This window comes from Lemur catta, chromosome 2, assembly GCF_020740605.2.
Source record: "Lemur catta isolate mLemCat1 chromosome 2, mLemCat1.pri, whole genome shotgun sequence".
Classification (NCBI taxonomy): Eukaryota; Metazoa; Chordata; class Mammalia; order Primates; family Lemuridae; genus Lemur; species Lemur catta.
The window spans coordinates 103,293,868-103,319,496 of record NC_059129.1 but is presented as its reverse complement, the minus strand read 5'-3'; the positions used below and the strand labels follow the sequence as shown (position 1 = coordinate 103,319,496).

The following is a 25,629-nucleotide window of genomic DNA, read 5'->3' as shown; positions in this document are numbered from 1 at the left end:
TCACATGTGTTCAGCACAATGGTTGGATAAAGAAGAAGTGACAAAACAGAGTCCAAAACTGAATATTCATCAAAAAAAGCTAATGGTGTCTGTTTGGTGGTCCAGCACTGGTATTATCCACTACAGCTTCATGAAACCTGGTTAATCAATTACAGTGGATGTCTATCACAACCAATTGGATGAAATGGTGAGGATGCTTGCAATTAAGCAGCTGAGATTGGTCAATCAAGACAAGCCAATTCTCTAGCAAGACAACACTCAGTCACATGTCACACAAACAGCACTGCTCCAACTACAGAAGCTGGACTTGGAAACTCTCTGTCATGCACCACATTCACCAGACCTTGCACCAACTGACTACCACTTCTTCCAGGCTTTGGACCACTTCTTGCAAGGAAAAATATTCAATTCTCAACAAGCTGTGGAAAACGCCTTTCGTGATTTCATTGCCACTCACTCTCCAGGCTTCTTCGCTGCTGGTATAAACAAGCTACTGTTAAGATGGCAAAACTGTGTTGATAGTTTAGGAGCATACTTTGATTAATTATACAGCTTCTTGTTTGAGCTATAATAAACTACACTTTTGATTCAAAATTGGACATTTCATATTTAATGATAATAGTAGGCTGAATACTGAGAGAGCTGATTGTGGTTTTGCATTAGGAAGGAAACAAAGTAAAAACTGAAAAGATTTGATAGATTGGGAATAGAGATTGGGAGGAAATGAAGGAGTCAATGTGAGGATAATCTCAAAGTTGAAGAGCAGGTATAACGGAAATGAGGAAGGGGGCACTAAAAGGATGGGAAGTTGTGGTAAGCGGCAGGGATGTTGGTATTTAAGATTTCAAAGATGCAGCCATTTCCAGAGATGACAAAGTTCCAAGTGTTGCTGTTAAGTCAGTGAAATTAAAGTTGCTCCATGTGAATATTGAACCTTGGACCAAAAGCCATTTGCTGGGGAAACTGATGGATGGCCAGGGAGGCCTGCAGATGACTGTGACAAGGACAGGTGAAAGGTGGTAGAGCTGGATGGGGTAAGCAGGAGAGGCAGAGGGTCCAGCCAGGGAGGGCCACTATGTGGGGTGGTCGGCTTCCTATCTCTGGAAGGGTTCAGGAAGACATTAGTGACTCTGCATTAAGGATTTAAAAAAAGAAGTCCTGAATTTAAGACATTTTAGCTTCATCTGTTGGAAACTATGAGAAAAGAACTTTTGATCCTAAAAGCCTGAAACTATGATAATTGACATGCCTCTTAAATTAGGTTATCAGTATGAATTACAATTCTTCTATTTTTTCCTACAAAAATTATTTTCTCAGGAGAGTTAATTTTATCCTACTTAGGATCAGTAACAATTGGCCATATTTATTCTCTCCCCAGTTCCTTCAAAGGCCCTCATATGGCCTGCACATTCTAGCATATAAATACTTATTGGATTAAATGACATATCACAAATTCCAAGTTCTTGAGTTTAATGTATTAAATCTCCTTAGTACCATTAAACATAAATAATGGTTTGCTTTGTAGTTAGGGCTCATCTAATAATAAACATCCTCTGACGGCAGAGTTAGTTTTTCTCCAGGCATGTAGCCCACGTAACAGGGGATTGTTTTTTTTTTTTTTTATTTCAGCATGTTATGGGGGTACAAAAGTTTAGGTTATGTATATTGCCCTTGCTCCCCCACCCCCCAAATCAGAGCTTCAAGCGTGTCCATCCCCTAGACAGTGCGCATCGCACTCATTATGTATGTATACACCCATCCCCACCCCCCCCACATCTGCCCGACACCCGGTCAATGTTATTCCTAAATGTGCTCTTAGGTGATGATCAGTGAAACCAATTTGATGGTGAGTACATGTGGTGCTTATTTTTCCATTCTTGGGATACTTCACTTAGTAGAATGGGTTCCAGCTCTCTCCAGGAAAATACAACCACCATTGTTTCTTATAGCTGAGAGAGGATTGTTTTTTAAAATTCCAGCTGGGTTCTTGACTATCCCTGAAATTGTCAATCAGTATGAGCTCAGTGAGTACCAGCTAAATTTAATAAGTTTAATCAGTGTAGGTAAAACAAATGGCAATGTAAGTCAACTACAGAAAAAGAATGTCAAATAGAAATAGTTTTTAGACTACCCAGTTGATTTGGGATCATTTCTATCCCTGTTCCCTGCCCTGGAAAAATAACAATACCCAAACACACTTGGAATACATATATACAGTTTAAAAAGAACACAGCTTATTTCTCTCTTACTCAACACAGACTGTTTCCTTCATTTAAGTCATTTTTCCTCCCAGGCAATTCCATAAATATAGTCACAAAGCCTCATAGAATTTGCTAAAATTTCTTTATTGCATTTACTGAGAGCATCATATTTTTCCAGAAATAATTTTATCCTCCAAATAATTACAAAGCTCTTTTCATTAAAAAGGTTTTGGTTATCTATATTAAATTGCACATTATAAAAAATCAATTATAAATTATGCTCTTTAAAAAGAAACACACAATTTTTTAAAAAGTAAGTACTAAAACACTGCATACTGGTCAAATCCAGCATGATCATTCAGTATAGTTATCTATATTTAAACAACTATTGTGCCAAAAATGGCACCCTGTATAGGTAGGTAGGCAGAGAAGCAGCGCTGTGCTGCAGTATGCAGGATGCACTTGGAATAATTTGGTTTTGATGTCTAAGAAAGTTTGTCTAACTTTCAAAATATACAAAATAATTTTCAGATAAACAGTAAAATAAGTTGTCATGAAAAATGTCTTATTATATACTAGGAGATACTTAAAATATCCAAGCTCTCTCTTAATAATACTGCAGGGTTCAGTCTGTTGTAGCTATAACTTTCAGGCTAAAATAAACTGGTAGGAGAACAAACACAAAATGCAAATTTATCAAACATTATGCAATGCCATTTACAATATTACATTTCTCAAGCCACAATACATTTAACTGTTACATCGGAAGTTAGTATTAGAGGAATGTTTAATCTCACTCTAATGTAACTTCTGATTAACATTCTGTCTTCCACACATAACTCATGTTAATAGTAGAAAGAAATTATCATTAGTTACCAGAACAAATCCAGTACACTCCATTGTGAATGCATGGTCTTTCTAACTAGGAAAATGATGTTGTGTACTGTCAATTTATATTTATAAAATCCTCAAAACTACAGTTGCAGAGACTAAAGGGAGAGCAGGATTAAATTAAAACCTGTGATCCTCAATTTATCTGAATCCTTCTTACATGAACATCAGGATTCAGAGACCCATATGTAATTTTAGGTGGGTATCACACAGTCAGATACAACCATGATGTTCAGAGCTCTTAATAAATCACAGGTCTGACATTTGCTGACACTGACTCAGATGTCAGCAAATTTAAGTCTTAATGTTAAAATCTGAAAGATGAACAATGATACTTTAGTGGGAAATATAACTGAGCAAGTAACTCATTATCCAAGTTTTAAGACTGATGACTCTCAAAACTCCAATTTTAGCCTGAAAAATAGCTAAATAGCTTCAAATGTTCAAATGTCTACTTAAGCAAGCCCAAAGCTATTACATAAATAATTTTTTTCACACTGCCTCAAAGTTACAGAATATTTTTTATTTTTGAGAACAACTCATGACATGCAAAAAGTTATAGCATATTTTTGAATAGCTCACTTTGTGCTAGAGACATTGACAAGGGACTTTTTCTTTAAAGTTATTACTTTAGGAGGCTGTGTTCATTAGAAAGTTTTCAACTGGTGATCATTTTCTTGTGAGTTTCATAATTTAAAGTCTTAAATGTTAACAAAAATTACATACCTCTAGGCAGATTCTTGAATTCAGTAATTGCTTTATAGGTGAGGCGTTTTTTTTCCTCAGATGTGTATATAAAATGCAACATGCATAAGCTAGAACTACACATTTTCCATTGTGTTATATATATTTAAGAAGAAAAAATAATTTTGAAAGGACATAAAGTTTAGCACCAATCTTGATATAATAATCTTTCTTTGGTAGGAAAAAAAAGAGGCACCAACTAGAGAGTCTATTCATATTCTAGGGTCAAAATATAGTACTATTAACAACAAACCCTCAGTTCCTGAAATAACATTTCAATATACACTTTGACCCATTAGGGAAGACCATATTAAAAAGGTTTATGTGTTTACACACATTTAAAATATTTTAAAAAGTGATTCTCCTCATAACTGACAGATACTGAAAAATATTATCTATAAAGAATAAAAGTTATACATCATAGGCTCCAAAACAGTATCACAGATCTAATTTGATTTCTGTTATTTTATATTGATAGTTCCTATCATATACATGCTTAGTGACATTCAACTCCAAAATATTCTTACAGCACTCAGATTGAAAGACAAAGAAATACTTTCAATTGGATTGGGAACTTGTGGGTTAACACTATTGCCGGACTCAACAACAGCATTTTCAAAAACTCCAGTGAGACAAAAATTCATTGCCTGGGTCCCTGTTCCACTAGTGCCTCTCACAGGAGTTTAATGTATAAGTAGTAAGGTTCAGGCACAACCATATGATCTGTTGTCACTGATTGTCTATCTTCCTGCTAATGAAAACAAGACCTTTTCATTGTCAAGCTGCTAGTGTAATTTGAAAAGCCACTGGGAAGCATTTTAGCAAGTGCTCAGTATTGCATCTAGATTATAAATTTCTTCAGGTTTTTCTTTTGTCAGATCCACAGACCACATTAGTTGTTATTCCTTTTTGTTCCTTTTATATCCACTTATCAAACAAAGCACTTAAGAAATTGCACTGATATTTTGACCCCATTAACAATTTGTACTCGCTTGCTTTTAATCCCAGAATCACCAATAACTCCCTTCTGCTGAAGCAGGAATTGATTCAGCTGAACGCTGAAAGCTGAGGTAGGTGGACTGTCAAGCTCAAGTGAATGTCATCATCAAGCACTTAGAAAGGTTTTATTTTGTTCCTAATATCTTTATAACTTACTAAAAACAACACTGAAATCTTCTGTTTCAGAAATGAGGTAGCCTCCTATATTATATCTGTCAAGAATATAGTACCATGGGGATTGTTTTTTCCCCTGAAAATTGTCCTCAGTTTCAAGGTGTTTGAGTGATTCAAGGATGTAACAATGAATTTTTCCGTGGGTCTTTATTATCTCAGGAGGAGGCATCTGATAATGTCCACATTTATGGTGATTTAATAATTGTAGTTCCAACATGTCTTCAAGTTTCACATTTAGCTATGGGCATTTGGCCTTTTATTCTTGAGAACTGTAACCTATTACTCTATAGTATATTTATCACACAAAGCATTAGTCTCTCCGCCAACAAATAATAAACATGGCTGTGGCTATGAAATGATAGTGAGCCCAGGAGCTGTCTGTCCACCTTGTTACTATTAATATTATATTTGCCCCTAGAGCCATTCTGAAACTCAGCTCTAGAGAGTCTTTTTATCTCCCTTAGACCAAGCCATCCAAAATGAGTGAGTGTAATCTGAGAACTAATTATTAAGTACTGAAGTGTCTCTTCCTTCTATGGTATGTTCTTTTTCCACATAACCTGTTACAGATGACAAACTGCTCTTCTGTTTTAATACCAAGACAAAAAGTTTGTCTTTTTAAGAGTTAATTAAATTGTTATGATGATAGATTTTTCTAGTAGCCAAACATTATTTGCCTTTCAAATTAAAGAAAATATATACATGTAAAGGAAAGTAATAAAGTTTGACTTCCTCTTCTTTTTAAGACAACACAATGGAACAGCAACAATCTTTGACCTAATATAAAAATTGTTCCCTAATGTTTATGCCAGCAACAATGAAGTTTCCAGTGTCAGAAACTTCTTGAAGAGTTTTAAATACTTTTTTAAATTGTTTATACATCATAAAAGTGGAGCTAATTAACGTATGCATATCCACTTGTATGTCTAAACTCTGGGAATTTATTCACCATGAAATGTCATCCAACCTAAGACAGGTTCCTAAAGAAGAATCATTAGGAACTGCATCTGGGAGGCCCATTATAATATTCCAAGTCATCCATCATGATGTGCTCTCAGGACTAAGATGTAATGGAACCTTAATGGGATGTGAAAAAAAATCAAAGTAAAAAATTATGCTCTCTGAAAAATGCCAAGCACTTGGCAATCTTTTCTCTCAAAGCATTTACCTTAAAATTTTAAATAAAAAGTTTTAAATGTTAGTACAAGAGATAGCAATTATATGAAACTTATTACTTATTACTTCCTCAAATATTTTAGTCATGTAATTTAAAATAAATTCAATGTAGACCACTAGAACTCTAAGTTGAAGACTGGGAGCAAGCCATCCTCCAGGATACACAAAATTGGGTGGGATCCATTTTGTGAAACCATAGGGACCAGTAACAGCTAAGCAACCCGTGGAACTAAGCACAGATGTTAATGGACTTTTCAGGAGGTTTTTGAAAGATACAGGGAAGTAAAGGAAAAAAATGAAAGAATGATGAGATTACAGGTAACATAAAAAGAGTAAGAAAAAGCATGCATATGAAAGAACATGAAAGTGTTCCACAGGGACTCCTCAGAGCCACCCACACTCTGAGGGTTGCCTACCCCTAATCTCATACCACATTTTCTATTCAGTTTTCCACTGATTTAACATCAAAAGTCATCTGGACATAGGATAGTTTACAGTAACATTGGTATAAATTAAAATATTCTTAAATGCAGCTAAGAGGACTAGAATTATCAGAAGTAAACATGTTTACTTTATAACTAAGTGTACATTTAAAAGTGTGGGAAATTGAAGCTAATAATATTAAAGGTTTCTCCACACTTGGGCAGAACCTATGGGATGGTTGGCAAACATGTATAAACAGATAATATGGATCATGAAGTGTAAAGGAAGTCTTTTCTCTATTTACTTATAGAATTTGAAGCTTAATCCAAGAACTATGCAATTTTCAGTGGAAATGACAAGTCTTATAGCAGGGTTATAAAGTAAACTTTGCAACTATGATAAAAGAGATTAACAGATTTTGAGTAAGGTATCAATAATCTGGGTGGTATATTATTATTACTTAATGAGTGGATCCTAACAATATCTGTTGCAAGAAAAGTTAACCAAAACATTTCTGGAAGCTTCTTGGGCATCTGTTAAAATAGTATCTGACCCAGAGTTTCTATAAAAAGGAATGATTGCTCCCTTGCTTATGTTATTGTTGGTCTCAAATGCCAGAACGTTTTGAATTTGAGAATTTTCTGAGTCCTATCAAAAACAGGATGATGAGATAAAAAAGCAAAGTTCTGACTCTCTATTCTTTTCCTCTTAGAAAAGTATCTGGATTGGACAAAAAAAAAATTTAGACTTATCAGTTCACTTTATTACAACAGTGACATTCCTTTCAGAAATTAGAAAGGGTTTACTTTGACTAAAGTAATAGTTCTTGATTTAAAACACAAATTTTTATGAATGTTAAAATGTTCATTTTCTTGATTTGTATATTTTAGACTTTTAGAACTTTTCCTACCAAACATGTTACTAAATATGTATTTTATGGAATTTAGCATCTTACCTTTATACTTTTTCTTTTTAACTTTGTATTAATATTATTAAAGCAGTGTATTCTCCATAAGAGTCTATTATAGCAGAGCTTTTTTCGGTATTATAGATCCAGTTTAATTCATTCCATTAAATTGAAAACTATGTGTGTGTAATATTATATACACAAACACAATATTCTGAGATCTAAGTTTTATTATAAATATTTAAGTCACTTTGCTTTTTTTTTTTTTTTTGAGACAGAGTCTTCCTCTGTCACACTGGGTAGAGTGCAGTGGCATCATCGTAGCTCAGTGAAACCTCAAATGCCTGGGCTTGAGTGACCCTCCTGCCTCAGCCTCCCAAGTAGCTGGGACTACAGGTGCATGCCACCACGCCTGGCTAATTTTTTCTATTTTTGGTAGAGATGGGGGTCTCACCCTTCCTCAGGCTAGTCTCAAACTCCTGACCTCAAGCAATCCTCCCGCCTCAGCCTCCAGAGTGTTAGGATTATAGGCGTGAGCCACCGCGCCCGGCCCACTTTGCTATTTTAATGTGGAAACTAACAAGCAAGACAAGTCTTTGGGTTCCAGATTATTGCCTTTTTTTTTTCCTCTCTAAAATCTGCCAAATTTTGAAAAGAAAAACATTTTGGAGGTCTTTACAGAGTAAATTTTCCAGTTTTGAAATACCCTTTCTGTGAAATTTGGAGGATTATCTTTAGGAGTCATGCTAAAACTACAAACTAATATTAACATTTATAATGGGATGTTTGATGATTGGTCTTAGGTGTATTTTTTTTAACTTCTTAAAAGCACTCATTATAACAAGGAAGTAATGTTGTATGTAACTGAACATGAATGAAGAATTTAACATATTGTCGTGTCTAAATCATTTTCTAAAAGCTTAAAATAAGAACATGAAAGGGTAGTGTGGTCAAAATGTAGATTTTTTTTTTTCCTGCAACAGAACCTTTCACAGACAAATTACCTAAGTCCACTTATGAAATATGGAACTGTTGGAAGTAGTAAGTTGTGACTGTGTATGGCATAGTAAGTTACTGAATGTCTTCACAATCAAAAGTATTAACTTTTAAAGGTCTGAAATACTAAAGTAAAATTTCAGGAATATAGGAAACTTTCTGTTTTTGTAAATGAGTATAGGGCATGGCATGACTTTGCTTTGAATTTTAGGTCCTCAAACTAATAGCTTTCTTATGATTATATGTAAATGCAAAAAAATAACGGGTGTGTTAATGGGGAGCATACTAAGATAAATTCATATGTATGCAAATTTTTACCAGAAAGTTTTGGAAATGTAGTACTTGGTTCTTTGTATAAGTGCTTTAATCTTTTAAGACTCACAAATTTCATAAATGAATTTAAGCAACTGTTTCTATCAGAAATAGATATTTTCTTCACTAATATAAACAGTTTTGCCTCTTCCCCCAATTTGTGCCTGTAGTTGCTATTTGATAACATGGCCCAGTAAAACTTTGTTTAAATATCAGGTCCTAGCACTAACAATTCCAGAAGTCAGAAAAATTCTAAGTTAAAATTGCAAGAATATCTTTCATGCATTCTATTTTACTTTATTGTTACAATTTAAACAAATTCAGAAATTTGGGGTGCTTTTGGCTACTTAAGTATAATAAAACACACTGTAAATGCAAAGGAAACGATGTCATAAACTTAAATAGAAGAAATGCCTGCTTTCTGAACAGCTCTGCCCTTACGATCAGGATCCTCTTCATCTCACGTATTGATTCTAAACACACTGTTAGCATCTGTTCCCAGAAGGTCCCTCGACATTAGAGCAAGTCAAAATACCTTAATTTCATAGCTTATTTAGCAACAGGCAAGCTACTTTAACACAGACTTGAGGTTTAGGTAGATTTGGTATTATTTGGAATCCAGGCTTAAATTTTGCAAAAATTTTTTGGAAAAAAAGTTTTCCAAAGAGCAGAAGAAATTAAAACAGAGGTACGAGAACTAAAGATACACCATGTGAGACAACAAACAAAATATTTCCAGTCCTAACCAAACTGCAACCCTTTCAGTATAGCTTGAGGTATTTTTAAATATTTATATAAGCTAAATAGCATTCACAGTTTCCAAAGTTGCTTTTTACTGAGATAGCTTCAAATTTTCATAATATTTGACTTTCAGACATGTTTTCACGTGCCAGAGTCTCTGCTCTCAGACTCATGGAAATACCAGACAGCTAATCAGTGGCAGAAAATGGTTCTTGTAGTAATAAGGGTTTTATTTCCCAATTACTATGCTATTCCTAGCATGTGATTAAAAAAATAAGAAATTTGCAATTCATATAAAAGGAAAACTTGCTTAAAATTCGAAAGCAAGTCCAGTCTGGCAGAGGTATATAAGACATTAAATAATAGAATCGGATTCTTTCTTGAAGATTCCAGATGAGCTTGACAGCAGAGAGTTCTGGTTCTCCAAGATTTTCTCCATCTTTTCTCCTCCAGTGGTCTTACTGATCTCTCTTTGCTTCTTACTATGGATCCATGGAATAAAACAAAGCACAGCACCTCCAATAAGGGGAGGGATCCCAGCGAGGTAGAATGCCACATCATAGGAGCCCAGCTTGTCCCGAAGTAACCCTGAGGAGGGAAAAAGCTGTCACCAAGAGAGAACAAGTGTGGCTCTTAGGGGTCTCAGATCAGCTACACTGATGGCCTAGTCCCAGCCTAATTTCACCTCAAACATAAGACATTTTTTAGGAAATGGATCTGAAATATAAACCTTTTCTGATACGAGGGAGGAAAAGATCTTATATCTTTAATCTTGTCACAAAGTGCAGGCCTTTAGGTTTTCATACCAAGGTGTTACTTTAAAAGAATATCTGCAACCAAGCTTTGCCTTTCTCAAACCCCTTAGAGGCCAGTTGGGGCGTTCTGACATAAGGTTTAAGCATCCTTAATTCAGCTGAAGGTAGACAGACCATCTAGCTGAAACTTCTTTCATGCACACATAACTCCAAGTGTGTCTACCTTTCAGACTGTTCTTGGGCCTAATTGTTTGTTTATGAAATACCGGGAAATTTTATTTTAAATTACAATCCAAAATCATGAAAAATTATAAATCTAAGATGATGAAAAAGTTAGGTGGTTAAATACATTAAACAACATTAACATTAAAACATAACATAACAGGCCAGGCACAGTGGCTCACACCAGTAATCCCAGAACTCTGGGAGGCTGAGGCAGGAGGATTGCCTGAGGTCAGGAGTTCAAGACCAGCCTGAGCAATAGTGAGATCCTGTCTCTGTGAAAAATAGAAAAATTAGCTGGGTGTGGTGGTGCGTGCCTGTAGTCCCAACTACTCGGGAGGCCAAGGCAGGAGGACTGCTTGAGCCTAGGAGTGTGAGATTATACTGAGCTATGATCACACCACTGCAGTCTAGCCAGGGTGACAGAACAAGACTGTCTCAAAACAAAACAAAACAAAACAAAACAAAACAAAACAAAAAACATTAAAATGCAACAACATCCGGGCACAGCAGCTTACACCTATAATCCTAGCACTCTGGGAGGCCAAGGTGGGAGGATTGCTCGAGGTCAGGAGTTCAAGACCAGCCTGAGCAAGAGCGAGAGCCCGTCTCTACTAAAAAATAGAAAGAAATTAACCAGACAACTAAAAATATATAGAAAAAATTAGCCGGGCATGGTGGCGCATGCCTGTAGTCCCAGCTACTCGGGAGGCTGAGGCAGGAAGATTGCTTGAAGCCAGGAGTTTGAGGTTGCTGTGAGCTAAGCTGATGCCATGGCACTCTAGCCTGGGCAACAAAGTGAGACTCTGTCTCAAAAAAAAAGGAAAGAAAGAAAGAAAGAAAGAAAAGAAAGAAAAGAAAGAAAGAAAGAAAGAAAGAAAAAACATAACATAACATTAAAATATAAGGACGTATTTGTAGCACTAATTCTGAAAACTATTATTTAGAGTACTCATTATTTCTAATTTCTCTAACAAATACCAGGACTCAGGTTTGGTGTTTATTTTTGTTTGTTTGTTTGGAGACAGAGTCTTGCTCTGTCACCCTGGCTAGAGTGCAGTGGCATCATCATAGCTCACTACAACCTCAAACTCCTAGGCTCCAGCGATCCTCCTGCCTCAGCCTCCTGAGTAGCTGGGCCTATAGAAGCGTGCCACCACACCCAGCTAATTTTTGTATTTTTTGTAGAGACACGGTCTTGCTATTGCTCAGGCTGGTATCAAACTGCTGACCTGAGGCCATCCTCCCTCCTTGGCCTCCCAGAGTGCTAGGATTACAGGCATGAGCCACGGCACCCAGGTGACTCAGAGTTTTAAAAATTATCTTAGTGTTTTTGAACTTTTGTAACTTTTACTATAAAACTTCAGTTATCTGAAATGTCCAGGGAACATACTGTACTGCATATTCATGTGACTTTGTTAAATAGCTGAGGATTTGTCTAGTTAAGCACCAACACACAAAAATGTGTACATTAATTCTGCATACAAATAGAAAATATACAATACCTGTAAATATACTATTTTTTTATTTTTTGAATCAGACTATTCCATATAAAACTGAACCTTTCATTCTATGAACATTAATGATTACGTTTTGCTGTAATACTATAATGCACCCAGAACCTACTGGTCAGCTAGGGGCTTTCTGCTTTCGGTTCCTGTGTGGTGTTATTCTTCAGTTTTGGGAGTTTCCTTTACCTCCCTTATTCTTGTTCTGTTAACAGACACTTCGGGCAGCAAACACTGTTACTGCTAAAGTGCTACTTATAATCTGCTGTGAACTTGGAAACGGTAAAACTAAGCCTGTAAGGTATAAAAAAAAAAACAGTGAACAGTATATTACCTGCGGGAGAGAAGAAGGAGTGGAGGGTTCTCCCACAGGGAGACTGTGACCTTTTAAACTGAAACTCTACTTGGTCTGATAAGTAGTAACTCTGCTTGCTTGATTCATGACTGGAAATATCGTTCAGGGTCTGAGAATGAATTAAACTGGACTTTCACTAAGCTCCTCATGTGCCAAACGCAGATGATGGTACATACATTTAAATTTTATCTTAATTATATCAAATATTCTAATACTAATTCACACCAGCACCCAAGTAATACTGAACATGAGATATCTTTATACTGTTATTCAGAGGATTTCTAAAGGCAGAATTCACATAACATAAAATTAACCATTTCAAAGTGAACAATTCAGTGGTATTTAGTACATTCACAAGGTCATGCAATTACCACCTCTACCTAGTTCTAAAATATTTTCATCACGCCAAAAGGACGTTCCATCCCCACTCAGTAGTTACTCCCCAATCTTCCTTCCTTCCATCCCCTGGCAACCATTAATCTGTTTTCTGTCTGTATGAATTTACCTATTCTGGATATTTCACATAAAAGGAATCATGTAATATATGGGTTCTTTTATATTTGGCTTCTTTTACTTAGCATAATGTTCTTGAGGTTTACCCACGTGGTAGGTAACATGCATCAGTACAGTACTTTATTTCTTTGTATGGCCAAATAATATTCCACTGTGGATATATTCCACTGTGGATTTACCCCACTGTGTTTAATCTACTCATCCATTGATGGACATTTGCATTGTTTCCAGTAAATGTTATTTTTCATCAACTATTCTTCAGGGGGCTGTACGATCTCTTACACAAAGTGTACATATTTAGAAATTTTTCAGAATCTTCATCTTTTTAAAAAAACATGTCCCCATTCTTCTAAAGCACATACTAAGTGAAACATAGGAATTGTAAATGCTTAAAGCTCAGAAGCTTACTTTTACATATTTTATTAAGTGTTCTAGATGCCAGTAAGCATAAGAGGGACCCTCCAGCAAACTTTTTGAATATACCATCTACAGCTAGTCTTATGAAAAATGTTAACAGATAAGGCACACATAAAAGCAAAAGACCAGTAATCAATAAATTATAATATCTTACCTATAAGTGCTATTTAGTACCTGAAGTAGAAAATGCTATGAATTAATGTAATGACTGGAGAATCATAGTATTTACCTGCAATGGGTGGGCCCACAGTCATGGGAACAGACATGAATCCGAGCAGAAATCCAATTGCTTGGGAGACATCCTGGGCACCAACTAACTCAAAGGCTATGGGGGCCATAATAGAAATGAAGCATCCATCGAAGAGACCCATAATGAGACAGACAGCAATGAGGGCCCCGAAGATGCTACACAGGGGAATCATCATGGACATCAGACCGATGAAGAAGAAGGAGAGTACCTAGGACAGACACCACAATGTCAACTCTGTTCTCAGCAAAAGGGAATGTTATGACTACTGAGCAGCGTGCTGAGGATTTCCAAGTATTACTGGATATCCCCTTTGCCCCCTGCCACTGCCTAGTTCGCCTTGATTTTATATACATAATCAACTCCCATAATCATCTCCCCCAAGTTCCCCTGGCACTTTCTCAACATTTCCATTAAGTAATTAAGAAGAAAATAACTGTTTTTATATATTTACTTTCCCTCCCAGCCTGCAAACTCTTTGAAGTCAGAATCTGTAAATGATTCATCTTGGGACTAGATATTATCAGATTTAAGGATCTTACACCTGGTCAGTGCTCAATCAACTCAAATTCATTCACCAAACACTTGACTGTTTTTTCACCTTTGAAACTATACATACCTCATGAGCAAATGTTATAGATATGTTTAATATTTATCTAGAATTAAGGTTCAGAATATTTATTTTGAGCCATTGAACACCTTCATTTCAGTGTTAGAGAAGTTAATAGAATCACACACCTGATTCTGCCTCCCATACGGTAGGCCTCATGCCATGTGCTAGAGATTTCAACAATGCATAAGACTGGGCTCCTACCCTTGGGTTATAGAGAAATGGACATTTAAATAAATAAGTGCAAATGAAGTGTTCTATATGCTGCCACAGTTATACATGCAAAATATCTTTGGTACCACAAAGGAGGAAACAGATAATTCAGTAACTTTTTTAAGGCACAAAACTATTTAAAACTGGAAAATTCACTAGTGAGCAGAAAAAATGTCTTAAAAGCATCAGACTTTTTAAAAAAGTTTGCATATGATAGCAACTATCATTTCTTTAGTGTTTATAAGTGCTAGACATTGTTCTAAGCCCTTCAGATGGATTATCTCACTGGTGATACTGGTGATCCTAACAACTGTATGAGGTGAGTATTAATGTTATCCCCATTTTACAGATGAAGATGATGTCGGGAGAGGTTAAGTAATGTGCCCAAAGCTTACAAGATGGAGCCAGCCTGGACCCCACAGTCCACATGGGCAGCAGCAGGCAATGGGTGGAACTGCTCCGGGAGGGCGCCCTCCAATGACAGCTGGGCTGGGGAGGAGAGAAAGGCCAGCCAAAGCAGCTGTTTGGATCGCTGTCTTCATCTGCTCTGTTTTTCCTAGGACCCACTAGCACGCCTATGGAAGACCAAGCTTGGTAGGACACCTCAGGGCAGCAACTCACAACCTGAGGGGCTCTTAAGGTGCAGAGTGTGATTTCAGGGTGATTCAGGAATAGTGGTTTTCACAAACTTTAACACAAGTGGCCCGCGGACACCACAATAAGAAACATGCTTTTGAAAAATGTTTCCCATCCAGGTTAGTTCTCTTCTTCATATTATCATACCATATAACTGAGTAAATCTTTGTTACTAAAATATGGTTTTATGGTAAAATTATGACACATTTAAGAATTTGAGTTGACTATTTGAAAGATAAACCTGGCACTTCACACTAGCATTTCTAAAGAACACAATCTCCCCATTCTCCTGATTTTTACTTTCTAATTAAATATCCTTTTCTCCAACCCACCCTCCATGAAAGCACAAACATAATTTCTTAGCAGTGGGTAATCATTGGGCTTGCAGCCTGGTAGGTTGGAAAGAATTAGGGCTCAGAGGAACAAGATCAGGTTCTAGCTCATTGTGACTGTGAGCAAGTAAAGACTTCTGATGCTTCCCATCTATCAAGACAAAAAGAGATCTAAAGAGAAATCAAAATGCAGAAAGGGGTTTGAAATTAACAAATAGGTAAGGATTTAAGTAGTTATTTTTATTGAAAAACTAACCAGACAAACCTTAATATTCCTAATCACAGATACATTTTTATTCTATCTACAAACACAAAAGGAGATAACATAGAAAGTTATTTAAATCTTAGAAACATACCTATAATGACAAACTCCAGAGAATGTAGAATAAAACTTTAGGACACTACAGGGCCAGAGTCAATGGATTTAATTGGTAAAACCACAGACCAAACATTCCCAACTACACCATTGTAATTATACTAGGTTAGCTTTCAAGAATATATTTTTTTCTTTTAATGTGCTTGATGTTCTTTTCCTATTTTGTTCAGTACAAATTTCTTTCAAGATAAGAAAACCAGCTCTGTAGAGTTTCATATTTAGTGAATGTTGGAAGCCTAATGCAGTAGTTGGCACAAAGTCGATTTTGCTTAATTGTGAATGCTTTCTTGGAACAATTTATATAACATGAGTCCGGGGACTTTACATTTAGTAATTTTCCTGATTTCTCTATCCATTTTTGGCCTCTTCAAATTTTTGGTCTTTGGTCAGTTTTGTAAAAGATTATTCACTTAAGAGTTTCAAATTTATTAGTATATATTTTAAGCATATTATTTTTTAATACTTTACCTGTCTGCAAGTTCTCCTTTTTTCAACTCAAACTATATTAATTTATATTCTTTTTCAATTATTTGACAATGATTTATTAATTTAGTTGTTATTTAACAGTAAAATTTTTAGTTTTCCTTTAAGACTTGAGTTTATAGAAATTTACACATTTATTTATTTATTTTTTAGATAGAGTCTCACTCTGTTGTCCAGGCTAGAGTGCCGTGGTGTCGGCCTAGCTCACAGGAACCTCAAACTCCTGGGCTCAGGCGATCTTCCTGCCTCAGTCTCCCAAGTAGCTGGGACTACAGGCAGGTGCCACCATGTTTGGCTCATTTTTTCTATATATTTTAAGCTGTCCAGCTAATTTCTTTCTATTTTTTTAGTAGATATGGGGTCTTGCTCTTGCTCAGGCTGGTCTTGAGCTCAAATGATCCACCCACCTCGGCCTCCCAGAGTGCTAGGATTACAGGCGTGAGCCACCGCGCCCGGCCTACACATTTATTCTTTTTTTTTTTTTTTTTTTTTTTGAGACAGAGTCTCGCTTTGTTGCCCGGGCTAGAGTGAGTGCTGTGGCGTCAGCCTAGCTCACAGCAACCTCAAACTCCTGGGCTTAAGCTGATCCTACTGCCTCAGCCTCCCGAGTAGCTGGGACTACAGGCATGCGCCACCATGCCCGGCTAATTTTTTCTATATAGATTTTTAGCTGTCCAAATCATTTCTTTCTATTTTTGGTAGAGACGGGGTCTCACTCTTGCTCAGGCTGGTCTCGAACTCCTGACCTCAAGCGATCCACCCGCCTCGGCCTCCCAGAGGGCTAGGATTACAGGCGTGAGCCACCGCGCCTGGCCCACATTTATTCTTAAAGCATTTCTCAGAAAAATAACTCACTGCTTCTACCTTTTTTGTAGCTATACTAGTGATGCTCTTTCCCAGCAGATGTTTCCACCCAAAACGTAACTAAATTAGGAGGTAAGTAGGCCAAGCTGGTGAGAAAACACCTGTTCCTCATACACAGGGACACCCAAGTCACCAGGAACACATGCCAAGGTTTAGTAAACTGTACATATAAGAGGTTCAGTACTTCCTCATCACTTTCCAAAATAAATATTGATCTGTACATACTGGGACCCAGTTTAAAGGGTGAATAAACTTAGCATTATATACAATCTTTTTTTTTTCTTTCAAACACAGCAGCTCTGGTTAGATTCAAATAAGAGATTCAGAGGCTCCTAATTTTCTTGTAGGCTCTGGCACTGACATTAGACAATGACAGTTTAGATGTCTACATTGCTTTTGTTTTCTTTTTTTTTTTTTTTTTTTGAGACAGAGTCTCACTCTGTTGCCCAGGCTAGAGTGAGTGCCGTGGCATCAGCCTAGCTCACAGCAACCTCAGACTCCTGGGCTTAAGCGATCCTACTGCCTCAGCCTCCCGAGTAGCTGGGACTACAGGCATGAGCCACCATGCCCGGCTAATTTTTTTTGTATATATATTTTTAGTTGTCCAGATAATTTCTTTCTAGTTTTAGTAGAGACGGGGTCTCACTCTTGCTCAGGCTGGTCTCGAACTCCTGACCTCGAGCGATCCACCCGCCTCGGCCTCCCAGAGCTAGGATTACAGGCGTGAGCCACCGCGCCCGGCCTCTGCTTTTGTTTTCTTAAAACCATCCAAGGAAGTATCTTTTGTCATAGTACCACAGGTTCTAAAAGAATTAACCCCCTGTGAGTTAGTTTGTGTTCCTAAGCATAAAAATTTCTTGTGCTATTACTTTTCCCATTTCTTTGTTATCACAAAGAAAACATTCTGGGAGAAATGTCAGGTTAAGTTTTGCTCAGGAATCTAAGTGTAGCTCAAGAGAAAAAATGAGCTGCACTTGAATAAGCAGAAAGCATTTTTGGAGACACTTAATTGGCCACAGTTAGATTCAAGTGTTGATCCTATAAGTTTATTCAATATCAACTTTGCAGACTTTCAGAGCCTCTGGCTAGGCACTCAGGACAGAAACAATTGGCAGCAGAGTTCTGCTGGTCCTTCACAAACTAAAGAGAAATGTTCAGGCCACATAGCCAGATGTGGCTGGTGTCTTCTGAAGTACTCAGAGGCCATAATACTTTCTAACTGTTTCACAGGGGGTCCGTTCAATCTTTTCCATGGCACATGAGTACTATCTTTTCCATCTGATGGAGGAACTGGCACTTGATGTAGTCACGCCCAGTGCCAGTCTAGATGAGATTATGGCAGGGCACAGTGGCTTGAGCCTATAATCCCACCTACTCGGGAGGCTGAGGCAAGAGGATCACTTGAGGCCAGGAGTTCCAGACCAGCCTAGGCAACATGGTAAGATTACCCTATCTCCAAAAAAATTAAAAATTAAAAAATGAGACTATGAGTATGGGATCTCTGATTTCTTTATTTAGGCTGGACAATTGTTAAGTATTTGGATACTATTTTGTAAATATCTTAGGTTTGTTAAAGTATATACCCTCATCCCAAGACATCTTTAGGAAAATGTAAAATTCTAAGATGGAATGAAAAAAAAAAAAATTGGGCAACATTGATCAGTTTACTCTACCTGAACTGGAAGAGGAAGCTTACACAGGAAGGTGGATATCAAAGTCATTAATTTTTCTAAGTTACAAAAGTAACTCAAGAATACATTCTTTAAAAAATTCAACCTGAGAGAAATGTACACAGTAATGTATGAAAGTCTTCCTTCAACCCCCTCCCACCCTCAACTCATGCCCACCTCCTCCTCAGGAATAACCATTCAACAGTTTGGTTTGCATCCTCCCAGACCATTCCTACACACACACGTATGTTGTCTGGGTTGTCTGGTTTGTATACGTGGACATGATGTCTGCATATGTCCATGTCACAGAGATATATGACACAATGGAAAAGTGATCTAAATCCAAAGTTTTCAATTCTCTCATGCAAAGTTATAACTTTCAAACCTTCGAAACACTCTCACCCTTCTAAAACACTTACATATTAACAAATCTGTAGTAATTTGATGGTAATTAGAAAGACTTGTGAGGTTAGGGAAAATGTTAAGATGATACCAGGGCACATGCAGCCTTTCCTCTCCCAATAAAGCATATACCCCAGGAACTTTTGCAAAGATTTTCTTTAATCATTATTATTCTATATAATGCAATTCAATCATCTCTTCTGGCAGGAGCAGTGGACTTCACTCAGCATTTAGAATTGTTAGGTTGAAAATACCTTGATGGAAATTTAAATTCAGAACTGTTAAGCAAAAGTGTCAGATATATTCCTAAACTCTGTTATCTGTAAGCACAGACTCTAGGGCCGGGCACAGTGGCTCACATCTGTAATCCTAGCATTTTGGGAGACCAAGGCGGGAAGATTGCTTGAGGCCAAGAGTTGGATACCAGTCTGGACAACACAGAAAGACCCTGTCTCTACCAAAAAAAAAAATTTTTTTAATTATAAGCAAAGACGCTAATTCAGGATAACTAGGTCTCCTTTTTTGAGACCTATTCCAAATCAAGATCAGCCTTCAGTATTTAATAGAGTATTAAAACATAATAAAGCAAGGATTTATTAATCATCCAGCCTGGACCAAGCACTTTACATGAGCTGTCATCAAGAATCCTCACCACAGCCTGATGTCGGTTTTGAAGACAAGTTGGTGGTAGAACTAGGGTGAACTGGTGTCTCACTCCAGAGCCTGTGCTCTTCCGCTTTGCTGCCTCCCAAACTGGGGATGACTGTGATCCGAAACTAGATCATGTGGGAGGGTTGTGAAAAGTGTCTACATCACTAGTGTTCTAGGCCTGGCTGCTACTCAGAACTGGCTTCAAGGAGACAAGGAGGGAAGAGAACTGTCACAGCCCCATGAGGTTGGGCTACAATAGACAAAAGCAGGGAGTGGTTACATCTGAGAAAACACACTACCAATGAAAGGGAAGAAGGGAAGGTAAGCAGAAGAACACTCTAATCCTTAAAAGGCTGGGCCAAAAGGCAGACAGCCAGGGAGGCAGAGAGGGAGAAAGAGGAATGAACAAACAGGCAGAGCTAGAGTCAGCTGTAGCAGAGAAGAGTGAGCCAAGAGTCAAAAACCACACTGAGTGTCTGGGAAGTTGGGGCAGGGAAGCCAGGAAAAAGGAGAGGCAGAGGCGAGTGACTGTGGGAGTGAGTCCAGTATCCTGCATGGGTTGGGCCTGTGTGGTTGGTCTCCTGTGCCACTGTTTTCACAAGGTGGAGTCTATGCAGGGCTCCCAGCAGTCACAGGACACACTGAAGACTTTCTTACTCCTTCACAGGCCAGTCTGGAATGCAGCCATCACACCTGTGACTCAGCATGTACTGCTGGGTGCCCCAACACTGCTCTACATTTAGATGAAAACATTATATAAGACCTAAAAGAAGCCAGGTTGTGGCTAACCTTTGATCCAAAATGAAATTATCTGACCCACAATACTGACTTTTAACTTACTACTTTGTAACTGCAGACCAACATGGGACAGGGTAGGAATGGCTATATTTTCTTTTGTAAATTACTTGAAATACTCAAGTATTAAAATGTACTCCCAAAATGTTGCAAATGACCTATTTGCCGCATATGTAGGGGGAAAACTTTCAAAAGTTGTTTTGAAGTAAAACACTGACGTATAAAATATATCATGACTTCATCCATTACAGCGTCTTAGTACAGGCCTCCATCACCTGCACCACTGTATCGCCTCCCAGCTGGTCTTCCTCCCCTCTTGTACTCGTGTTTCCCTCCCTGTAGTCCATCTTCCACATACAGAGCAATCACAGTGATCCTAAAATGCAAAATCAGACCAACATTCTCCAATAGAGGCCCACTATACTTAAAGCAAAATCTCTTCATCTTGGCTTTCAAGGCCCTGTACAATGTGGCCCCTCCCAGCTTTCCAGTCTCTTCCCATGTCACTCTCCCTGTCTTCTTAGATTCCCAAACACACCCAGCTTTTTCCTCCCTCAGTCTTGATTTAGGAACTCAGGGACCATGTCTGTTCTGTTGGTATCTGGCAGGTCTAGGCTGGTGCTTGGAGCACAGGAGGTCCTCATAATTTTTTGAATGAATAAAAAGGAAGCTGACAATCTGTAATGCAACAAATGTACATCAGAGGGCCCCGTTGGCACTTGAGAACAAGACTATAAATGTTCAGCTAAATGTCAGACAAGGATATCCACAGTGACATACTGATAAAGGAGAGAATGATCATAATACAATAAATACATTTCAAAAGTAGCACACTACCAACTGTCTACACTTCCTTCTAGCTGTGTGAACACACACTTGCCTGTATCTGTCTGCCTGGACCTATATACACACAGATACCCACAGTAAGGTAGTGTCTCTGTTCCTCAGTGTTCACATCTATAAGTAGAAATAGTCAGGTGTGGTTGCTCACACCTGTAATCCTAGCACTTTGGGAGGCCAAGGCAGGAGGATCACTTGAAGCCAGGAGTTTGAGACCAGCCTGAACAACATAGCAAGACTCTGCTTTTACAAAAAATTAAAAAATCAGCTGGGCATGTTGGCATGTGCCTGTAGTCCCAACTACTCGGGAGGCTGAGGTGGGTGGATCACTTGAGTCCAGGAGTTTATGGATGCAATGAGCTATGATCGCGTCACTGCACTCCAGCCTGGGTGACAGAGTGAGAACCTGTCTCTAAAAAGAAAACAAAAAAGAAAAAATTATAAGTAGAAATAATGACAGTACCTCCCTTAAAGGGTTGGGGCAATCATTTTCCTGTGTTAAAATTTCACCTCTTTTTCAGAACCCTGTTCAAATACTGCCTCTCCTCTGTAACAGGTAGACGTGCTTAATCCCTCAATCTTAAATACCCCCTATGGCTCTCCTTTACCTCCCTTCCACAGCCAACCTTTTGGACAAAGTTTCTATATTTCCATTTGTTCAACTCATCATGATCAGTCTTTTGCACTTGCCAGTCCATTGAAACCATTCTCTATAAGATCCCTAATGACTTCTCTGTTGCTAAATCCAATGGAAAACTTTTAGTCTCCCTCTCATTAGCTACTGACACTGCTGACCACTCCTGCCCCTGGAAACATTCTAGTCCCTCTTTTTTTCTCACCAACCTGGCTACTCCCTTCAATCTCCTTTGGAAGCTCTTGTCCCACAGGTCTCTTATCCAGACTCTCCCATGAGCTCCAAACTCAATTTGGGTTTCCCACAGACACCACAAACTTAACATGGCACAAATAAACTCATCATCTTTCGTGGATTTACTGAATTACTAATCTTGATAAAATAGCAAAATCATCTACTCTGTCCCAAGCCACAAATCTCAGATCCAGCTCAAGTGGCTCCATCAAATTCTCATCTTTTATATCCCTTGTTTACTCTGTTTGATCCCTTGGTTCTTCCTGCCTAGACTACTTCAATAGTCTCCAGCTAGTCCCTGTGCCTCCACTCTTTTTTAAATAATAGCTTTATTGAGATATGACTCATATACCATAAAATTCACCCACTTAAAGTGTACAATTCAGTGGGTTTTAGTACATTCACAACATTGTGCAACCATTACCACTAATTTTGGAACATTTTCCTCACCCCACAAAGAAACCCCATACCCAGTAGCAGTTACTCCCCACTCCTTCCTTCCCCCAGCCCCTGATAACCACTAATCTACCTTCTTTCTCCATGACTCTGCCTATTCTGGACATTTCATATAAATGGAATCATTTAATATGTGGCATTTTGTGACTATCTCAACTCTTGCCCCCTCTTCCACTCCATTTCACCCTTCACAGTTTCCAGATTGATCTATATACAATACAACTCATGTTACTCCCTGGCTTAAAATCCTCTAATGGCTCCTGGTAGATGTCCAGATAGAGTTCATCCTCTTTCATGTATGTACAGGCTCTTGCTAACCTGCTTCCTGCCTGTACCCACAACCAATCCATCTACTATTCTCCCTTGATTTTACTCGAACATTCAGTTTCCCAGATGTAACATCCCATGTCGACACTACCACATCTTTGTCCATGTGGTTTCCTCTGCTTGGAGCATCTTTCTCTATCTTCCTTATCTAAATACCTAGTCCTCTACTATTCTCCCTTGATTTTACTCAAACATTCATTTTCCCAGATGTAACATCCCATGTCAACACTACCACATCTTTGCCCATGTGGTTTCCTCTGCTTGGAGCATCTTTCTCTGTCTTCCTTATTTACATACCTAGTCCTCACCTCTTAACACTGCTCAGACCTCACTAGTGATTCAGAAGCTCGGTGCCTCTGTTTCCATGGCACCACCTAGCATACTCATTATTCCACTGCCCTGCAACACTGCTTAGTATTTGTCTCCTAAGAGACTATTAGCTAGCGACTGAGGGCACAGACCATGTTTCATTTAACTCTGCAGCATTTAGCACAGTATCTGGCATGAAGGAGTCACTTAAATACCTGTTCTGTTAAATAAGTGTCAGTAATGATCTTGGAATTAGCATATTTTTATGCAAACCCACAACACCCAGGGGGCAATTTTCAATAAAGAAGCTCAAAGGTTACACATGCACCCAAATTTCACAAGACATTGCAAAAGGCACAGGATCTGCACATGACTGGGAAAACTATGCCAAAAAACACTCTTAGAAAAAGTAATGGGCAAAAACCATTTTGGTTTGGTGGAGTTCCACGACAAAACAAAGAAGATTGTTGTTTCATTGCCAATTTCTCATGTTAAAAACCTAAACTCATACTGATTTTGTCCTTGAAAAACTGCCTGTAGAAGTTATGTTCTAGAAAATGTTTCTTATTTTTATAAAAAAATTTAAGCATATGAGTATATTTAATGAGCCATCAGGTAATAAGAATAGCTTTGTTAGGGAAAAGGTGTAAAAAAGTACCTGCAGATAAACCTTCTTCACACCAGGTACATAATCTGCAATCCGGCCAAAGAGCAGTCGTCCAACTCCTGAAGTGACGCCAATACACATGAGAACCACCTCTTTATTTTTTTCATCTTGAAATCTTTCCTCCACATATTTCATCTGTAGACCAAAGAGAAGGAAACCACAGCATATATAGTAGGAAAACTTGACACAGTTTGAGGCTATGCATCAAATGCCTTTGTTTTCCTACAATGTTATGGACTCTCACCCCCTTCCAAATTTAAGTAGTTATAAAATTCATTCTGTGGTAATTTTTCATGAAAACATATGAACAAAATCTAATATGATCTAGCTTGCACAAAAAGAAATAGAAGTTTTCCCAGTAAAGAGTTACCAGCACACACTTGATAAGCTAACATTAAGCCATTAGCTAAAGGAAGAGGATGGACCTTTGAACACACCAAAACCTTGTTCTCTCAAGGTCATCCAAGGACCTAGCACATTATCTACTCCCTAAAAGACAGTTAAAGGGTCAATTCTTGAGTTTCATTTCTTCTAGGAGGACGTGAACCAAACCGATGGCCCTGAAATAAGTATACTAGAGCTTCCAGAATGAAAGCATAATATTCTTGACCTATGAAGTTGCCCAGGTGAGAACAAATAAAGATTCAGAGGCAATTTAATATAGTTCAAAGATAAGCCTCTGGAGAGTCAGACTGCTTGGTTCAAATTCTGGTTCCATCCTTATCAGCCTTGCGACTTTGGGTAAGTTCTTAACCTCTAGGGTCTCAGTTTCCTTATCTATAAAATGGAAATTGCAATAATACCTACTTCAGAGGGTAGTTATGAGGATTAAATAAAATATTGTGTAAAGAGCTTAGAATAGTGCTTGGCACACAGTTAATAATACTCAGATATTAATTTTTGCCTTTTGTTAAAAGGACCTTTCCCCTCCATTTACAGTCTACTTAGAACAGTGCCTACAGTCACCTGTGGGCCATTGATAAACAGTAAGTAAGCATATTTTGTTTGACTTTTCCATAATACCTAACAATCATTGTCCTCTACATCAAACATCAGCCTGAGTCTGGAAGTCTGCAAGCAAATTTCCTACCAAGTTCAATGGCCCATATGGTTCCCACATGGCAGGGAGTAGTCTTTCTGGATGACATCTCCTTAAGACACTTTCATTTTGCATTTTCTAAGCCCATTTGTATATCTCAACACTGTCTTCTTTGAAAACTAGTAACCGTTCTCCCTAACGTCTGTATTTTCATACTAGTCCAGAATAATCCTCCTAAATATGGCTTTAATCTCATCAATTCCTTATGCAAAGGTTGCTCACTGCCTACATTTACACTCCTTAGTTTGGTATTCAAAACCCTCCATAATCTGTTGCTAATCTATCTTTGTACTTTTATTACCTACTGATCCTTGGCTCAGAAATAGAAAATTCACATTTCTACAGGGCCCAACCAAATAATATAAAGGATTAAAACAGATTCACTGGAGAGAAAGGGCATACACTTCAAGGATTATTACCATACATGACTACCAATGTTGTCAGATCTAA

General features: G+C 37.9%; 1 protein-coding gene across 1 annotated transcript in view; it reads right to left on the bottom strand.

Moving 5' to 3' along the window:
- Positions 1-8,721: 8,721 nt before the first annotated feature.
- The window catches only part of SLC16A10 (solute carrier family 16 member 10), a 100,563-nt gene continuing 83,655 nt past the window's right edge, over positions 8,722-25,629 (bottom strand). Inside the window, exons 4-6 of the mRNA XM_045544189.1 lie at positions 24,072-24,215; positions 13,564-13,792; positions 8,722-10,152 (exon numbers count right to left, since the gene is read on the bottom strand). Of these exons, the coding sequence (XP_045400145.1) occupies positions 9,920-10,152; positions 13,564-13,792; positions 24,072-24,215 (606 nt within the window). The 3' untranslated portion in view covers positions 8,722-9,919. The remainder of the gene's footprint in view (positions 10,153-13,563; positions 13,793-24,071; positions 24,216-25,629) is intronic.